Source organism: Bufo gargarizans, chromosome 1 (genome assembly GCF_014858855.1).
Source record: "Bufo gargarizans isolate SCDJY-AF-19 chromosome 1, ASM1485885v1, whole genome shotgun sequence".
NCBI lineage: Eukaryota > Metazoa > Chordata > Amphibia > Anura > Bufonidae > Bufo > Bufo gargarizans.
This window is the reverse complement of record NC_058080.1, coordinates 326,423,830-326,443,840: the sequence shown is the minus strand read 5'-3', so window position 1 is coordinate 326,443,840 and position 20,011 is coordinate 326,423,830. Positions and strand designations below refer to the sequence as shown.

The 20,011-nt window shown below is 44.9% G+C and overlaps 1 protein-coding gene across 4 annotated transcripts in view; it reads left to right on the top strand.

Moving 5' to 3' along the window:
- Positions 1-20,011, top strand: part of RFX2 (regulatory factor X2) — a 70,428-nt gene that overhangs the window by 8,518 nt on the left and 41,899 nt on the right. For 3 of the 4 annotated variants that reach the window (XM_044305997.1, XM_044305988.1, XM_044305973.1), the window contains exon 2: positions 19,211-19,319. In XM_044305997.1, the coding sequence (XP_044161932.1) occupies positions 19,215-19,319 (105 nt within the window). In that variant the 5' untranslated portion in view covers positions 19,211-19,214. Of the gene's footprint in view, positions 1-8,124; positions 8,402-19,210; positions 19,320-20,011 lie in introns of all 4 variants that reach the window. The other variant, XM_044305980.1, reaches the window with a different exon arrangement.

The window sequence follows — 20,011 nt, the reverse complement described above, 5'->3', positions numbered from 1 at the left end:
AAAACCCCATTATATACAGGAGATGTTCATAGGTTTAAAGACCAAATGTTCTAGAGTCTTTCCCATAAATGAGAACATCAAGGAGATGATTATGGATGAATGGGCGGATCCAGAAAAGATATTGGGAGTCTCTAGGGAATTAAAAAATAGGCTGTCACTTGATCCTACTGAGTCTAAAGTTTTTGACTACTTACGGTACTCAAGATATACAGGTAGCGAAAGTATACAGGAAAACTCTCTACCATTTAAAGACTCCACTCAGTTATGAGACCCCATGAGAAAGGCGGATAGCCTTCTACGAAAGACCTGGGAAGGTGCTATGTATAGTCTTAAAACCAATATTGCAGCAACAGTGGCCAGGTCGATGTACCTTTGGTTGAATGAGCTGCAGAACCATTTGAGTAATAAAACTCCTAGGGATGAGATAATTAAATTCCCTTATTAAAATCAGCAACCGGCTTCTTAGCGGATGCCTCAGCTGAAACAGTCCGGTTCTCAGCTAAAGACACGGCATTGTCCAATGCTGCTAGGAGAGCACTCTGGATGAAATCCTGGATGAGGGATAAAACATCCAAAATGAAATTGTGTTCAATAGCCTTCTTGGGAGAATGTCTTTGGGCCAGTCTTGGACTAAATCCTAGAGAGGGCTACTGATAAGAAAAAAGGCTTCCCTGAGGAGAGACTCCCTAGGAGGAAGTTGCCCTTTTGTCCCCAGAATAAACAGGAAAGATCCTATCGGGGAAAAGGTAAAATGGGGCGCTGGAGTTGCCTTCTACCGCGCCTCCCTTTTTGGTATCCCCTCAATCCCCAGAGGAAAAGTAGCGACAGACAATGACGCCAGTATAGGGGCAGACTAAAAGATTTTGTTCCCCAATGGGAATCTGCAACTTCAAACCCCTGACCCTTGAACATCATAAAAGAGGGTTGCAGAATAGAATCCCCCCGACGCACACAAGGTTCCACGTCACTTGTCATCCTTCAATAACACAACTAAAAAGGGATTGTGGACCCTAGAGGCATCCGTAGCTTCAGGTGTGATGTTGCATGAAAGGTTTCCAGGACAACAAGCAAACACCGCTTCCCCACACACGAACTACCGGCCGGAGCTACGCGCGTGCCATGAGGTGAGCAGAAGACAGAACTGTGAGAGACATAAATAGAAGAATTGCAACAAGTGGCGAACGAGTCCAGCTACAGTAACAGACGTGCCTCTCAGTGTGCACACTAGTAAGTGGCTGTCGGATATTTTCATATACACACTGCATCTGATTGTATATGATTCATACTTGCCAAAGATTATTGATGCATCTAACCTTTTTTGATACTGCAGTACATGACCATACTAGTTAGTACTTTTTGTCTAGTCAGTATTAGGCACCTATACAAATCTGATTTAATTATTCTTTACCGTCTCATTCTAAAAGTTAAATAACCAGTCAGCGCGGGTCCCCTTTTACTTTGAGATTTGGGAATGTGTTCAGGATCTCCTAAAGTTGGGAGTGGTAGTCCCGGTTCCTCAGTCTCAACAAGGACAGGGCTACTACTAAAATCTGTTCCTAGTAAAGCCTGGAGGATCTTATCGAACGATGATGAACTTAAAAGATTTAAACAAACATATAACCTACAGGAAATTCAAAACACTACCATCCCACTAATTAAAAAAAAATGCGCTAATGTGTACGATCGATTTAAAGGATGCTTACTATCACGTTCTGATCAGAACTTGGTCACAAAGGTACTTAAGATTCACCATAAAAAGTCCTATGGGAAATGTAGTCCATTTTCAATTTTTCGCACCCAGGGTCTTTACTAAACTGCTAGTGGAGATAATAGCTTTCCTGAGAACAGAAAGGTTAACAATAGTCCCCTATCTGGACGATGTTCATAGTATCAGACTCAGAACAGCAAATAGAAACTGATCTAAACAGATTTTTTTCACCTTTTAGAAAGTCTAGGATGAGTGATAAACCAAGGCAAATCGTGCCTACTACCGAAAACAAATGTGAAATTCCTTGGTATTCTCCTAGACTCTGTAAAACAAACTTCCTTTCTTCCAGCAGAAAGGATTGAAACTATACAAAGATTGACCAGGTGGTTTCTGAAAAGATCTTACTCCATCAGAGAAGCCATGAGTCTTTTACGTCAAGACATCCTGCATTGTGGTGGTTCCCTGGTGTCAGATCCACTACAGAACTCTCCAAGCCTGGTTACTGAGGAAGTGGGACAAATGCCAAACATCAGTGGACCATAAAATTCTGATTCCGAAACATGTAAAAACTCTTCCCTCTGGTGGCTGACTTCAAAAAATATGAAGAGAGGAGTAGTCTGGCAGAAAACATGATCAGTAGTGATCCACACCGATGGAAGCAAAGGTCAACGAAAGCCTCTGAGGGGGTCTGATCAGCAGAGATAGCAGTCCAGTCATCGAATTATCGAGAGCTCAGAGCCGTCTGGGAGACCTTTAAAAGCAGCTTTGGAAGTATCAAAGGGCCGACATAAATATGTTCTCAGACAATGTGACATCAGGGAGGAACAAGATCAGTAAGACTAGGGAATCTGTCAGGGAAAATATTCTCCTGGGTAGAAAGTGCGGTTAAATCTGTCTCAGCTGTACATTTTAAAAGGGAGCAAAAATTTGGTAGCAGATTTCCTAAGAAGGAAGAAAATAGATCAAGGAGAATGGCCCTTAAACAGACATTCGACTTGATAGTAAAGAGATGGGATTGAGCATCTATAGATCTGTTTGCCTTGAAAGAAAACGCCAAGGTCCCACTGTTCTACTCTCTGAATGCAAGGGACAAACCCTGTAATCTAGTAACACGGTGGTGGGAGGGGGCAATTTAACCTTTCTCTGTTCCTGCCCCTACAGAGGTCAGGGGTCAATTTCTCTACTTGGTTGCCGTCATGGTGGATTCATGGAAACTGAATTACCTGTAAGACTAATTTTGTTTTGTTTTTCCATTGCCGTGTGTGTGTGTGTGTGTGTGTGTGTGTGTGTGTGTGTGTGTTTTTTTTTTTTTTTTTTTTTTTTTTTTTTTTTTTTTTTTTTTTTTTTGCAGCTAGTGGGCAGAACCATTAACTTCAATGGGGCCACAAAAACATTCAACAGTTGTGTGCATGAGCCCATAGAGCAAGCATCCTCAAACTGCGGCCCTCCAGCTGTTGCAAAACTACAACTCCCAGCATGCCCGAACAGCCTACAGGTAATAGCCTACAGCAGGGCATTGTGGGAGTTGTAGTTTTACAACAGCTGGAGGGCTGCAGTTTGAGGATGCCTGCCATAGAGCAACAAAATAATGCACCAGGAAGGAGACGTTGCAATCAAATGAAATGTGTGTGAATGTAATAATATTTGTAAGTTATTATAGTACCTTATAAGGCCATCTCTAGCTTGGATCCAAGATGAAATAAGGTTTTACACTGAGGCATACCGCTTCTGTATGGTATCGTGCTGCATATTTGCACACAGATGTTGCAGCTGGACCTGCAAATCCTGCATACTTATAGGTTGCTGAAGCTAGCATCCCAGCTTGTTCTGTAAATGCACAATTAGTGATGAACCTAGTTATTGTGCAGTCCAAGGAAGTGTTGAAATCTAGTGGAAATATTCCTAGGACACCCTTTCTGAAAAATCCCAGTTGGAAGCCCTGCCATAAGAGGCAACACATGTCCTACACAGATCATTACACCAGCAGTTGGGACAGTATGTTGCTCCACAGCAAAGGGGGTTTGAAATGCTTACCACAAGACATCCATACTTGAACCTACCTTTATGGGATCCCAAACAGAACCGGCATTTATTTCTAAAGACGATGCTGTTCCAGTCTTTAGCTGTCCAAATTTCTTCTCCACGGCACCACTGCAAATGAAGGTGACAGTGGCTGAATATCAGTTGCAGAACGCTTAATGTGTGCCGTGACGCAAAATATACTTTTGCTGAGTGCCTGGAAATGGTCTGGGCAGAGGCAGTTTTGGTTAATGAAGGTGCTTACCTGTGTCTGGATGGTGGACAATGAAACCGTGGGTCCTGCTTGTGCTGGTCTGTTGATCAAATATTAATCTGTTCTGGTGGTCTGTCTGAACTGCCTGCAGCCTGTTCACGATGTGTGAATGCCCTGATGTAACCACTGTTCTCAACACTTCCTAACGGCTAGGTCATAACAACCTAGATGGTGGGCAGTTCTTTGAATCAACCATCCTGTTTCAGTCCCAATGAAGCGCCCCCTCTTAAAGTCTGTTTACTGGTCAAAATGTCTTCCAGTGAATTGGAGGCTTGACTAGCAGTCAGCAGTCTCTCACTTAGTGGTATGCTACCCAAAAGTAGCCTCTGAGAGCCTTTTTATAGATGAGCACTTTTATGTCTTGTGGCAATTCCTGGGTTCTAGCAGCAATCTGACACTTCTATCTGGATGCGTTGCTTTCTTTGTCACTGATCGTAACATGTGCTACAGAAATGTATGTCCCTGATACATTGGCCTCAAATTTATGGTCTGTTTGGCTATACAATTTGTTCCAAATAGCTTTGTGGGATGAAATGAAATCAGCTATGTAAGTGCAGATGTGGCATTTACAGGCTTAGGCCTGATTCATGTGGCCATATTTGTCAATGTGCTCATTGGATTGCACACAGACCCCGCCCCCATGATGAAGGGTCCATGTGGAGAAATTCCCAGCACACACATATACCATTGTCTCCGGTGGTTGCAAGGCTTTGTGTCCTACGTAGACATTCCAACTACAGTGCATATATCGCCGCCATGAATCCCTCCTTATCGTTGATTTTGCTGCAAGTTTCTCTGATTGTTTTCTTTCATTCTTTTCAGTAGTTTATCAGTTTCTCCGAACTCTTCTAAGGTCAATGTACACAGAAGTTAGTTTTTTTTCTAAGTTACAAGCTATAAACCTTCTCCATGCCACCTGTATACTAATGCCTCCAGGCGCTGTTTAAAATACGCCGGCATCACAATGTTTTCATATTTAAATCTGGTCTCCTTGGTTCCCTCACTAAACAGGAGTGGACTTACCATGATCCTCACTGAGCAGAGACACCTACTGGTTAGAGGAACACAGTTGGATTAAGCACCCCTTTACTCCCCCTTAAGCACATTTTAACTCTAAATCCGACTGGAATGTTTTGCCTGGCGTAGAGGCGAGCATATTTTTAAATCTGACTCCCACTGTCTGTTTAAAGAGACATGCCTGCAATATCCGAGCCTGCCAAGAAGTTTGTTTTCTCTGAACTGTCAACTACACAGCTCCAGTGCTAAATGTCCTGTGCTTAGTCATTGCCCTGCAGATGTTTCGAGATCTCTGTACAATTTCCATGGTGTTCTCAGTATCTCCTTCAAAGTTTTCTGTAATGTATTAATTCTCATCCGAGGACCTCTCTTCTTTATGCCATCCTGTCCAGTGACATGCCATTTTGTTGTCCTGCTACTTCTGGCAATACAGAAGGAGCAGGAGAAAATAATGAAACCTCCATACTTTGGTTCTTGGTTTGTTTGGTGTTGAGGGGAAAGGTCTCAATCTACTGCTGCATGTTACCTGTTCCTTTTCATATGATTTTTTTTTTTTTAAATACTAGCTGAAGGACCTGGCTTCACTCAGGTATATTTAATCTATTAGTATTTCATTTAATGTTTGTGTGCGTCGTTGATGGATATCAACACTATCCACTATTGCAGTGACCTTTACAGCAGCCTTCCCCTTTTAACAGTGAGTTTCACAGCACACCACCCCTTTGACAGTCACCTTCCCAGGTGCCCGCCTCCTTAACAGTGGCCTTTACAACAATCTGCCCCTTAACACTGACCTCCATAGCGGACCATCTCCTTATCTGTGACCTCCACAGCAGCCCGCCCCTAGCGTGGCCAGAGATCCAGTTCTAGACCGGACAGTCTGGCTTTCAGACTTCCTGTCCTCCGTCTGGAGCAGGCCTGGACGGACACAAGGATGTCCTTTTGAACAGCTCACTCTCAGACAGCAGCGCTGTGCTGTCGGAGTGTGAGCTGCTGGGAGAAAGTTGCCCTTCAACCTCTGCAGCTGAGAGAAGGAGATTTTTACCTTTTTTTTTTTTTTTTTCAATCCTTGTCGGCTGAGTGGGATGAGGCGTGGCCTAACCAGGTGAGGGGCGTGGCTTAGCGGGATCTGGGTGCAGGATTCTAGGGTCGTCCTTTGAGGGTGGAGACATTGTGGCAGGGGGCGTGTCTGGGCTCCTTCCTGCATGAGTGACGCCCCTCTGGGCACCTTACTGGCTCATTTGCATACCATATAAACTAGATTTTCAGAGGATAAAAATATCATCTATTGCTGGAACAAAGGCACATCTTGAAATAAGGTACTAAGTGCTATTAGACCATGGCTTTACTTCAATAGCATTTATCCTGGTGACAGATTGTCTTTAAAGCTGACCTACAGCAGTGAAGAAAAATGGCTGGGTTGTTATGGAAACCTGGAGTGAAACTGTGTGTATGTGGAGGCTAACTGCCTGCGAGCTTCTATTGGTTGATAAGAACATGTGACCTAGCTTCTATTGACTAATGCATTTTGGGGGGAATATCTCAGGAACGGTACGTCCTAGAAAGCTGAGACCTGGTCTTAAACCTACTGGACACCTGATGTACCACACACACACTCTGCTTTATATACTGATTTGCTTATACTGTGGTGAGCTAGTTGGGCACATGTATTTCTCGTTCGCCCATGACTGCATCCCTGCAGAGACCGCCTCCACCTCCTCAGGACAGGAAACGGGAACCAGAACCGCCTTTTAAAAGAGGGATCATCCCCTCTACCTCCAGTTTTGCTTCCTATCCTAAGGGGCAGGAGGGAATCGGATCCGCTGGAATAACACTAAGGCTACTTTCACACTCATGTTTTGTGCGGATCCGTCCAGAACGCATCCGTTTGTATTATCTTTAACATAGCCTAGACTGATCTTGATCACTATTGAAAGTCAATGGAGGATGGAACCGTTTTCTATTGTGCCAGTGAAAACGGAAAGGGGGTGTGCTGTGTGTAAAAAGAAGCTACCTTCTGCCTCGGCAAAACCACTGTCAAGTGTTTATCAGCAAGTTAATGGAGGAGGAAGCCCCGTCTTTAATAGGTAACATTAAGCAGATGATCCGTGAAGAGGTCAGAGAGTCTGTTAGCAGTTTGTTTAAAAGCCAACCCAGTACTTTTGCAGCTAAGGATTCCCCTTCAAGTGACAGTAATATACTTTCTGGTTTGGAAGAGGGAGAATGGGTGCAATCAGATGAGTCTTCTAAGGACGAGGCCGCATGGAAACCACAGTTTCATGTTGAGAACACAAATTCCCTAGTCAAGGCTGTTAGAGCTACCATGGGGTTGGATGATCAGAAGCCATAGCAATCAGTCCAGGACTCTGTTTGAAGGTTTAGGTCCCAAGAAAAGAAAGGTGTTTGACATGCATAAAAACATTCAAGCAGTGATTGCCTGAGTGTGGAAAAAACCTTATGGGAAGTTCCCCCCCCCCCCCCCCCCCCCCCCCCTCCTTCTGTGAAGCAGAAAAATCTGTTTGATGGAGAGATCTCCTTTTCTTGGGATAGAGCCCCAAATCTTGATGCTCCAGTGGGATGGGGTAGTTAGAGACTCACATTAAGGGGAAATTATTTTCTTCCCTCCCTACTATAAATAATGTTGTTATTATTATTTTTATTATTTCTTAGCAGACGCTTCTGCAGACTCCTTAAGATTTTCCACTAGGGCTTCTGCCTTATCTAACTCTGCCCATAGGGCAACTTGGTTAAAAGGCTGGAATGGGGCTGCTAGTTCCAAGGCTAAACTTTGTGCTATTCCTTGTCAAAAGCAGTCGGCCATCATGTCAGAGGTTTTTTCCCTAATGGGGGGGAAAAAAGGTGTTGGTGAGAGTTCCAGAGCAGGAAGTGACAAATGGGTTTTATTCAACCCCTTTTCTTGTAAAAAAGCTCATTTCAGACAATAAATAAACGTATTGTTTAAACCGATATCTGCTGTACGAGAGATTTCGAATGGAGTCAATCAGGTCAGCTGTGAACAATCTGTGATTCACAATGGTAAAAGACCATGTGATGACCGGAGTGACATCATCAAAGGTCCTTAACCTCTATTTAATGCTCACCTCAGGTCCTGTTCAGCGCAGAGGAGACACAAGGAGATGCCGGCTTCGCGATCAAGTGGACTATTGATTGGATCGGATCGGAGCCTCTCTTCTATTGATTGGTGGGGGGTCCTGGAGACCAGAACCCTGCCATCTTGTTACAGGGTGGCCTAGCTATGCACCCTCACATTAGAAGATAAGACCTCAGACATTATTTTGAGGCTTCAGCTGACACTTGTTTGAGTCAGTATTTCGTCCAGCCTTCTGAGCAACAGTAGACATTTCTGAATTTGTGACTTTGAGGTACTGGAATGTTTTTTTTTCCTACTTTGGGTTCTGTACGGTTCTATTAAGGGAAGTTTTATATACCGTTCGTGTAACTGCTTGGTTTCCCTGACTGGCTGTCATCTCGCCTGGCCCTGACAGGAGGAGAGGAAGGGCAAAAGAAGCAGGAGCATTGAGTGGGTTAGGCCTGCATCAGGGGCAACTGGTCTCAAAGTGAAACATATTGCATTTAATGCAGCTAGATCTACAAGACAGTATCACCAGGCGACTTAATGCTAAAACAGACAATTGCCTTTATTGGTAATCTACTTTATGTATAGTAAGAGAAAAACGTGCCACCTCCTTTGTCTGTGCCCTTTCCCCCTTCCAAAATTCTAGCCAAAACTGAAAAAAATAACAGTGAAAGGGATGTGTTCCTTTTGACAGATTTATACACAATTGTTGCACTTTAAGGCTAATTTCACACTAGCGTTCGGGGCTCTGCTTGCGAGTTCCGTTTGAGGGCTCTCACAAACGGATCCGTACAGCCCTAATGCATTCTGAGTGGATGCGGATTTGCTCAGAATGCATCAGTCTGGCTCCGTTTGTCCTCCGCTCAGCAGGCGGACACCCGAACGCTGCTTGCAGCGTTTGGATGTCCGCCTGGCCGTGCGGAGGCAAACGGATCCGTCCAGACTTACAATGGAAGTCAATGGGGACGGATCTGTTCGAAGGTGACACAATATGGTGCATTTTTCAAACTGATCCGTCCCCCATTGACTTTCAATGTAAAGTCTGGACGCATCCGTCTGAATACAAATTGTACTTAAACTTTTTAAGTGAAATATAATGCAAACGGTTCCGTCTGAACGGATACCATCATCTGCATTATAGGAGCGAATCCGTCTGTACAAATACCAGACGGATCCGCTCCGAACGCAAGTGTGAAAGTAGCCTAATTTTGTTCTCTTGAGCTCCTATAACAGATTGTATAATGTTATAATATAGATGTGTGGACAAATACATTTCTGTAAATTTGATGGTAAAACATGAGATGCATTTTCTAGGTGTTAATAATAAGCAGGGTGGCTCTCTATGGCTTTCCTTTCTCAGGGATAGGTCATCAATATCAGATCGGTGGGTGTCCGACTCCCGGGGCCCCTGCCAATCTGCTTTTTGAAGAGCAGGCAGCACTTGTATGAGTGCTACCTTATCTGCTTTGTTTACTTGCTCAACCCATCAATTGCAGTGGCGAGCAGGTGTAATTACAAGTATGGCGTCCCCATTAACATCTATTGGACGGCTCTGTAGTATTCACTTGAACAGATGGAGCTGACCCATACTAGTAATTACACCTGCTCACCACTGAGAACTGCTGCGGTGAGCAGGTAAACAGAGCAGAGAAGGCAGCGCTCATACGAGTGCTGCCTTCTCTTCAAACAGCAGATCAGCAGGGCCCCCGTGAGTCCGGCTCCTGCTGGTGATATTGATAACCTATCCTGAGGATATCCTGTGTATTCATAAACCAAATTTTCACATGGGTTTCTCTAAATCTGCATCTTTTATTTGAGGATTATGTTGTGGTTTTTCCACGATCTCCTTTGCCATGAAAATCCACACTAAAAACTGACACAATTGACATGCTGGGAATTCCATGCTGTGAGTTGTGGACAGCCACCCCTACAAATTTATCTTCATTAACTCCAGTTTATCTGGTAGAAATGAAGCCCATAGGTTTCTGTTTAGGTGCACAGACTGAAGGTACACCAAATTTATGGCGAGACGTGCGCCTCATCATAAATTAGGTGCTTTTTCTGGCAGCACAGGGGTAATCAAGACCAGAGCAGAAAGCACCTTCACTTAAGGCCTCATGCACATGATCGTTGTTTTGGTCTGCATCCGAGCCGCAGTTTTTGCGGCTCGGATGCGGACCCATTCACTTCAATGGGGTCGCAAAAAATGCGGGCAGCACACAGTGTGCTGTCCGCATCCGTTGCTCCGTTTCTTAGCCCTGCAAAAAAAAATATAACTTCCTATTCTTGTTCGTTTTGCGGGAAAGAATAGGCATTTCTACAATGGGCCCGTTCCGCAAATTGTTTTTTTGCGGGTTCAAGGTTTGCGGACTGCAAAAAACGGCACGGTTGTGTGCATGAGGCCTAAGTTGTATACCTTATTCACATGTTAGTGTTCAGTCAGATTTTTAGGCAAAACCAGGTGCGGCTCTAACCACAGGGCCATGTGCAGATCTTTCCCTTAAACCTTATGCCTGTGGAGCCTCCACTCCAGGTTTTGGCTCACAATCACTAATGGATGGATAGTTTTGGTCCACATCCCATCTGCATTTTATGTGGATCGGATGCGGTCCCATTAAGTTCAAATTGTGGACAAGAATATACCTTTCTAACAGAGTGCGGGATGCACAGATTTGCAAAATGTGGAATGCACACGGCCGGTATCTGCGTTTTGCGGACCGCAAAAATAGGTATGGTTGTGTGCAGGAGTCCTAAGGCATTACTCGGTCTTCCTGTTACCCCAATAACTACTGCTAATACTGGGCTTTATGGCAACTGAGGATATATGATGAATGCTAGTCCCCCAGCACAAGTATAATGCAGATACAGTCTATGTGCAGCCCTATATGTAGTAGATATACCCTGTAGTGATAGACCCAATACCTCAGGAACATTGTATAATTTATGAGAAGGATCGTGTCACAGGGGCTGGACAACCTGGTAGTCCCCCAGGCTGATCACTTACAGGGGGCTATGATGCGCACAATTAACCCCTCAGGTGCGGCACCTGAGGGGTTAATTGTGCGGATCACAGCCCCCTGTAAGAGATCGGATGCTGCCAGGCAGCAGGGGGCAGTCATGTACACAGTTCGTAGTATATTCTAACTTGAAGCGTTCCCATCACCATGGGAATGCCTCTGTTAGAATATACTGTCGGATCTGAGTTTTCACAAAGTGAAAACTCGGCTCTGAAAAAGCTTTTATGCAGACGGATCTTCGGATCAGTCTGTATGAAAGTAGCCTGTGGATGCAGATGTCGGTCTTGTGTGCATCCGTGTTTTTTTCAGACCCATTGACTTGAATGGGTACGTGAACCGTTGACCGTCAAAAAAAAAATAGGACAGTTTTTTTACGGACAGGAGACACAGATCACGGACACGGATGAACAACTGTGCATTTTACGACTTTTCAACGGACCCATTGAAAGTCAATGGGTCCGCAGAAAATCACGGAAAATGGCACAAAGGACCCGTATGCACACAACGGTCGTGTGCATGAGGCCTTAGGCCTCATGCACGCGGCTGTGAGTGGACCGTGGAAACCCGGCTGGGATTCCTCCTGACAGCATGAGTGCACGGCGTCATTGGTTGCTATGACGCGTGCGCTTCATGCAGCCGCTGCTGTACAGTAATACACTATACTAGTGTATTACTGTACAGCAGCGGCTGCATGAAGCGCACGGCGTTATAGCAGCCAATAACGCCGTGCGCTCATGCTGTCAAGAGGAATCCCAGCCGGGTTTCCACGGTCCACTCACGGCCGCGTGCATGAGGCCTAAATTGGCATTCTGCACATTTTATATAGTGCACCGTAAAAACCCACAACTGCAAGCTGCAGCATTTTAGTCACATGCACCCCAAAATGGGTGCTCACAGGCTAGGAACCCGTGGTCAGGGGGCTGTGCTTGATTGGCCAGCAGCTGTGATGGGGTCCAGCAGGGTCTGGAAGCTCTGGAACCTGAGCACTCATGACCGTTGAGGTGTTTTATTTTAAATATTCTTTTTAATAATTTTTGGCACCATGCCTGATGGTTTCCTGCTCGCTCTCCAGACTTCACCTAGTCCCGTACCTCTGTTAGCATCCAGATTGGATTTTTGTGCCACCATAGATTACAATAAATGTCGCATGATTCATGTTGCTGTGTAGTGGCACTATTGCGTGACTTATATTGCCGTATAGCCCTCGCCTTAACTTTTTAAACAATGAGGCTTGCTTTACACATCTAGGTTTTTCGGGAGTGAATTAAGAGATGAAGTAGTATCTGTCCTTTATGTATAACTCTTTATGATCCTGTACTGGCTTTGACTTCAGATACGACAGCAGAAAACCAGAATTACAGTTTAATCCTCAGCTCTCTGGCATGATGGAGCTTGCCCCTCTCGGGGAGGGTTTTTCCCTCCTTCATTTTCCTTTCTTCACTTCTGTGAGAATACATTCCTGAAATTCCTTATTGCTACACAAGCCCTGATTATTGGGTCCACAGACAACCCCTGGAGAGGACATCAGCTATGCATTACAGTGAGTAAGATGGCATGTGCCCAGTGTTCTGCTGCGCATGGAATGATGACTACATTATTTTTCACAGCAGTGCTGGAGGCTCCATTATTTTAAGAAAAATTCCAGAAAATGCTCTGTGTCCAGGACTGAAAACATTATATTGGTGCTTATCATGCAGTGGAGCAGTCTTTGGCTTGCCTACCATTCCCTGTGACTGAAGAGTACCTGATGTAGCCCTCTGAGCAAGCCTAAAAATCCAGCACACATAGAAGTGAGTGAGGCCACATAAAAAAAGGAAATTAAGATTTTTTTTTTTTTTTTTTTTTTTGTAAGGCCTCATGCACATGGCCATGCCATTTTTTTGCAAACCGCGGATCCGCCAAAAACAGAAGCCGCATATGTTGCCTTCTGCAATTTACAGAACGGGCGCCGGCAATATAAATACCTATTCTTGTCCGCAAAGCGCCGACAAGAATAGGACATGTTCTAATTTTTTTTTTTTTTAACGAATCACACGGAGTGCTGTCCGCATCTTTTGCAGCCCCATTGAAGTGAATAGGTCCGCATCCGAGCCGCTAAAACGGCGGCTCGTATGCGGAACAAAACGGTCGTGTGCATGAGGCCTAAGGCTGCCTTTTTTTCCCCTATAGTGTGCAAGCAGACACACCACTGGATTGCAGGGTGGTCTGTAACCATGCAACCGAGCAGTGTATAATGTGCAAGAATCAGGAAGCATTATGGATAATAATACATTAATAAGTGCCTGGTATTAACTTTCTCTGCATGATAAATGCCACTTACTGAAGGGAGACAACCCCTTTTAAGGCTTCCTGTCTTTTTGAGAACTGCTACATGGGCCATAGACACGATGGACAGGAATTGATCGCATTAACGTTTGTAGGAAATCTTTCTAGGCTTCCCCTGTGACCTGTGTAGAGGTCAGAAGGGAGTAAATAAGCTGTGAGAGAACCTATCGTAAATGGTGGATCCTGTGTTACTTTTCATTGTAATTCTGCCTGTGATAAGAAATCGCTATTGAAAAGTTACCTATACAGGACATCATAATCTATTAGGTCTAGTGTGAATATTGTAGGATTATACATTTTAAAAAATATCGATGGTAATGTAAAAAAAAAAAGAGATTCAAAAAGAAATTTAAAATAATAACTTAATTTAAACAATCAGGTGCCTGGGCCCCCTTGTATACCGTATACTTACCTGGCTCCCCGGACCCATGTAGCTCTGGATCCCTGCACTGCCACCGCTTCATCTTCCCCCTCGTGGCCTGCTAATGGTCCCCCCACACCCACCCCCGCACCACAAGCGCAAATCAATGTACGGGGCGTAGAGTGTAACTATAAGGGCCCATTCCCCCGACTGTATGGTGGCCGTGCAGTGTTGCAGACCGCAAATGGTGCTCTGCAAAACACTGGTAACAGCCATATAAACTATGTTGCTGTGTGGACCCATTGACTTGACTAGGTCTGTGAGGACCTGTCTTTGCCTTCTGTGGGCTTTCTGATATAGTCCTCCGCACCACAAAAGCTATCTGAGTGTTTCCGTGGGCTTCCGATCCTGGACATGTCCTAATTTAAGTCAATGGGTCCGCCCTGCAAAACGGAGTTCACATGGTGGGTGCCCGTGTTTTGTGTACCCGCTGTTTGCAACACGAGCATGGTGGTCATACAGTGAATGGGCCCTAAGAGACTGATACTACGTCACTTCTTTTTTTTAAATCCACTTCTGGGTTTGACTTCAAAAGCTGAAAGGGATTTCTCTAGCTAGGGTGACATTAGCTGATGAAGAAATGAGACCTTCTCTTTAATGCACGGTCCTAGATTTGAGCTGAAGTAAACAGTATCCCCCCCCCCCCCCCCACATTTCCCTGAGTCTGGCATAATAGATGACACATTGCCTAGTTAATGGTAGAAAGCAGAGCAGCATACAGTAGGAGAGGGGGAGGGGGTGGGGTGGAGTGGCGTATTGTTTAATTTGGGATGTAATCTGTGAGTTGCCCAGCAACCAGATCATGGATTCGGGAGTGGACTGCAGTTGCTCCTAGCAACCGTTGTTTGCAGAGCAACAATTTGAAGGAAAGCAAACAGAGCTAAGCGTGAAGGTCTATGCTTTACACATGGAACATCTGCATCTGTTTTCCTGCTGATTACACATAGTCTAACCTCCCCTCCGGAAATAAGCCGCAATCTCTGCTATGCTCTCTGTATGTGTGTGTCAGGATTTTATGCACTCCACTTCTTGGGTAATGTTAGCATTTTCAGCTATTTGCTCTCGCTCTGCTATGGCTCAGGAAGCGGAGCAGGCTGTATTTTTCAGCCCTTTTTCCTTTTCCACCTGTGTGAAAAACAGGTTTGTTTTAGGCTACTTTCACACTCTTGTTTGGTGCGGATCCGTCATGGATCTGCACAAACGTATCAGTTCAGAACAAATCAGCTTGTATTATCTCTAACATAGCCAAAACGGATTGAAAGTCAATGGGGGACTGATCCGTTTTCTATTGTCAGTGAAAACGGATCCGTCCCCATTGTCAGGATGGATCAGTTTGGCTCAGTTTCAACAGACAGCACCAAAACGCTGCAAAGCGGAATGGAGACGGAACAGAGCCAAACTGCATTTTGAGCTGATTTTTATCCATTCAGAATGCATTCAGAGCAAAACTGATTCGTTTTGGACCGCTTGTGAGCCCTGAACGCATCTCACAAACGGGAAACCAAACCGCCAGTGTGAAAGTATCCTAAGGGCACACGACAGTTGCCATTTTTGCGGATCCGCAATACATGGATACCGGCCGTGTGTTCTCCACATTTTGCAGAATGGGATGTCCAAGAATAGGGCATGTTTATTTTTTATGGGGCCACGGAATGGACATATGGATTCAGACAGCACATGCTTGTGTGCGCAGCTAAAACAGCCAAATGTCCATGTTTTCTCCCCGCTCTGATGCTCGTGCCCATGAGCCTGGAAGTTTAGGCTACATACTTCTACACAGTGACTATGGCCATTTTGTTGGAAGCAATCTTAGTTACTGATGGTGTGAAATGAATGTAGTGCCAGCCATAGTACAAATAGTATCAGTAGTAGTACACACAGTAACACTAGCCAGCTCAACCCCCTGGAGCAGCATTTCTGACCACAAGCTGCATACATTGTCGTGATAATATATATGATCGATGGCATCATTGTGTGTATTTTATATAACCAATATGCCCTCCATCACAGCCCAGCAGACAATCTTGACCCGATTGCTATATTGCAGGCTCACTAGCCTCATTTGCTTTGATGGACAGATGTATTGACCGTTCCTCAGATCTGCAGCATAGCTAGGGAGAATTGCCTTTCAGAGTCCCTGGAAAGCTGGGTAATATAGCTTGTGGAGCTGTAATAGAAACTGCCGAATACTAAGGCTAGGTTCTTTGTGAAAAAAAACAGTTGTCGGTTTTTCTTTGCCATTTTGCATCCTTGTATGTGCCCTTTTTCTGGCTAACTTCCGTTTTGCCTCAACCAGTAAAAGTTTGTAGGCTTTTTTTAATCCCTTCCCATGCATTGCCCTCAGTATATGTGTATGCTCGCCCATAGTGCTCCCTGGACATAATATGACTCCCAATATAAATGTCCCCCTTTGTGCCCCCAACCCCGGGTAGTGCCAACAGATCCGTGTCAACAGATCGCTGTGCAGTGGAGGCACAAAGACCTGACCCCCTCACCCGGCGTGATCATGTGACATCATCATGCTCGGTGTTTGAGGTCCTGCTGCCTCCAGTGCTGAGTGAGTGTAAGTGTATGAGGTGAGTTGTTTTTTATTTTTCAACCCCTGAAGAACCCTTTTAACATAGTTTACCCCTTTTCAACATCTGTTTGAGGGGTGCGCTCCTATATAAACAGCTGTTAAAAACCAGCCCATTGATTTTAGTGGGGGGTCCTTCTGGCTGTGAAAACGGCCAAAAACAAGACTTCCTATAGTTTTTTTTTATTTTTTTATTTATATGGGCACTATTCACCGACTGTTAACAAAATGGCCATGCAAATAGCCCCATAGACTTTAATTGGTTCTAAAGATGGCTGTCACGTGGCATTCATGTGAACAAGGCCTATCTACCTAAATAAATCAGATTATGCAATGGCTTGCTAAGTTTGCATTTCAATGGCTGGACGGCATAGCATGTAGAATTGTGCAACATCTTCCTTTTCTTTTCAAAATTATTTTTGTCATTTAAAGTGTGAATATACACTCGGCTAAAGAATTATTAGGAACACCTGTTCTATTTCTCCCTAATGGAACCAATCACATGGCAGTTGCTTCAATGCATGTAGGGTTGTGGTCCTGGTCAAGACAATCTCCTGAACTCCAAACTGAATGTCAGAATGGGAAAGAAAGGTGATTTAAGCAATTTTGAGCGTGGCATGGTTGTTGGTGCCAGATGGGCCGGTCTGAGTATTTCGCAATCTGCTCAGTTACTGGGATTTCCACGCACAACCATTTCTAGGGTTTACAAAGAATGGTGTGAAAAGGGAAAAACATCCAGTGTGCGGCAGTCCTGTGGGCGAAAATGCCTTGTGGATGCTAGAGGTCAGAGGAGAATGGGCCGACTGATTCAAGCTGATAGAAGAGCAACGTTTACTGAAATAACCACTCGTTACAACCGAGGTATGCAGCAAAGCATTTGTGAAGCCACAACACGCACAACCTTGAGGCAGATGGGCTACAACAGCAGAAGACCCCACCGGGTACCACTCATCTCCACTACAAATTGGACTGTTGAAGACTGGAAAAACGTTGCCTGGTCTGAGTCTCGATTTTTTTTGTTGAGACATTCAAATGGTAGAGTCCGAATTTGGCGTAAACAGAATGAGAACATGTATCCATCATGCCTTGTTACCACTGTGCAGGCTGGTGGTGTAATGGTGTGGGGGATGTTTTCTGGGCACACTTTAGGCCCCTTAGTGCCAATTGGCCATCGTTTAAATGCCACGGGCTACCTGAGCATTGTTTCTGACCATGTCCATCCCTTCATGACCACCATGTACCCATCCTCTGATGGCTACTTCCAGCAGGATAATGCACCATGTCACAAAGCTCGAATCATTTCAAATTGGTTTCTTGAACATGACAATGAGTTCACTGTACTAATATGGCCCCTACAGTTACCAGATCTCAACCCAATAGAGAGTCTTTGGGATGTGGTGGAACGGGAGCTTCGTGCCCTGGATGTGCATCCCTCAAATCTCCAACTGCAAGAAGCTATCCTATCAATATGGGCCAACATTTCTAAAGAATGCTATCAGCACCTTGTTGAATCAATGCCACATAGAATTAAGGCAGTTCTGAAGGCAAAAGGGGTCAAACACCGTACTAGTATGGTGTTACTAATTCTTTAGGTGAGTGTATGCCAGTAACATCAGCAGTAAACAGGTTACCAAATTAAATTGCAGTAACATCTTCCTAACTGAGTTCTACTTTTGATGTTTTGTATGTTCATCTGTCTAGACCATAGTGGTTGCATTGTGTGCTAGGACAGATCGGTTTGGCTCGGCTTCGTCAGGTGGACACCAAAACGCTGCAGGCGTTGGTGTCCGCCTCCAGAGCGGAATAGAGACAGAATGGAGGCAAACTGATGCATTCCTTTTCCATTCAGAATGCATTAGGGCAAAACATATCCGTTTTGGACCGCTTGTGAGAGCCCTGAACGGATCTCCCAAACGGAAAGCCAAAACGCCAGTCTGAAAGTAGCCTAAGGGCCCTTTCACACTTGCGTTGTCCGGATCCGGCGTGTCCTCCACTTGCCGGAGGTACACGCCGGATCCGGAAAAACGCAGGTGTACGGAAAGCATTTGAAGACGGATCCGTCTTCAAAATGCTTTCAGTGTTAGTATGGCAGCCAGGACACTATTAAAGTCCTGGTTGCCATTGTAGTAGCGGGGAGCGGCATACTTACAGTCCGTGCGTCTCCTGGTGCGCTCCAGAATGACGTCAGAGCGCCCCGGGAGCCGCATGGACGGTAAGTATACTGTTCCCCCGCTCCCTGCTACACTTTACCATGGCTGCCAGGACTTTAGCGTCCCGGCAGCCATGGTAACCATTCAGAAAAAGCTAAACGTCGTTTCCGGCAATGCGCCGAAACAACGTTTAGCTTAAGGCCGGATCCGGATCAATGCCTTTCAATGAGCATTCATTCCGGATCCGGCCTTGCGGCAAGTGTTCAGGATTTTTGGCCGGAGCAAAAAGTACTGCATGCTGCGGTATTTTCTCCGGCCAAAAAACGTTCCGTTCCGGAACGGAAGACATCCTGATGCATCCTGAACGGATTTCTCTCCATTCAGAATGCATTAGGATAATCCTGATCAGGATTGTTCCGGCATAGAGCCCCGACGACTGAACTCTATGCCGGAACCGGCCAACGCAAGTGTGAAAGGGCCCTAAGCTATAAAATCCTGTTATGATCTTATGGCAGAAAGAGGAGGAGATTGCTTTACCAGCCAGTTCTGTAGAAAAGATGCCCTGTGATATCCTTTCTAATGTTGCTCTTGTCTATCCTCTACCTAGAAACATGCAAAGTTCAGACAGTGGCTCAGATTCTGCGACCTCGGTTGCGCTACGAACCTCAGCATCTGCTCAAGCACCAGTGGTTCAGCCAGTTCCAGCTTCTCCACAGGTAGTGTGATCCAGTTGATCTTGAGATGCTTGTTGACCGTTACTGTCCTATATACAAGTGCATTTGTTTTATTCTCAGTCCTACCAGTTTCTCTGAAACAGTATTAACATTTAACAAGCTGCCGTTGTAGAAAATAGCATTTGTTACTTATTTTTACATGAAGGAAAACATTTTGCCCTTAGAAAATTGTCTGATCTTGTAAAGTTGACCATATGCATTAAATATTTGGTTGTGGTTCTGGTGGAAACCAATAACTGGCAAATTTGTATTCTGACCTGTCTGATCCTCATTGGTGATATGTGGTATCAGATATGTTTAGCTGCTTACTTACTTTACCTGACTCCAGTAAGCAGGTCTTTCGAGAAGTTATCTGGGAATTTCATATTGATGGCCTGTCCTGAGGATAGGTTATTAATATCAGGCGGCATTCCCTGCCAATTTATCTGTTCGAAGAGGCAGCTGCGCTTCAGAAGTGCTTAGGCCTCTTCCTAGGCCAGTGACTTCAAGTGAATGGGGCTGAGCTGCAATACCAAGCAAAACTGCTATCCAGTGAATGACGCAGTTCTTGGTAAACTGTAAGAGACCCCAGCGCTTATCGGCAGCCTCTTCAAACAGCTGATCAGTGGAGGTGCCGGGAGTTGCACCTCTGATGAACTGATATTGATCACCTATCCATAGGCCATAAAAATCAG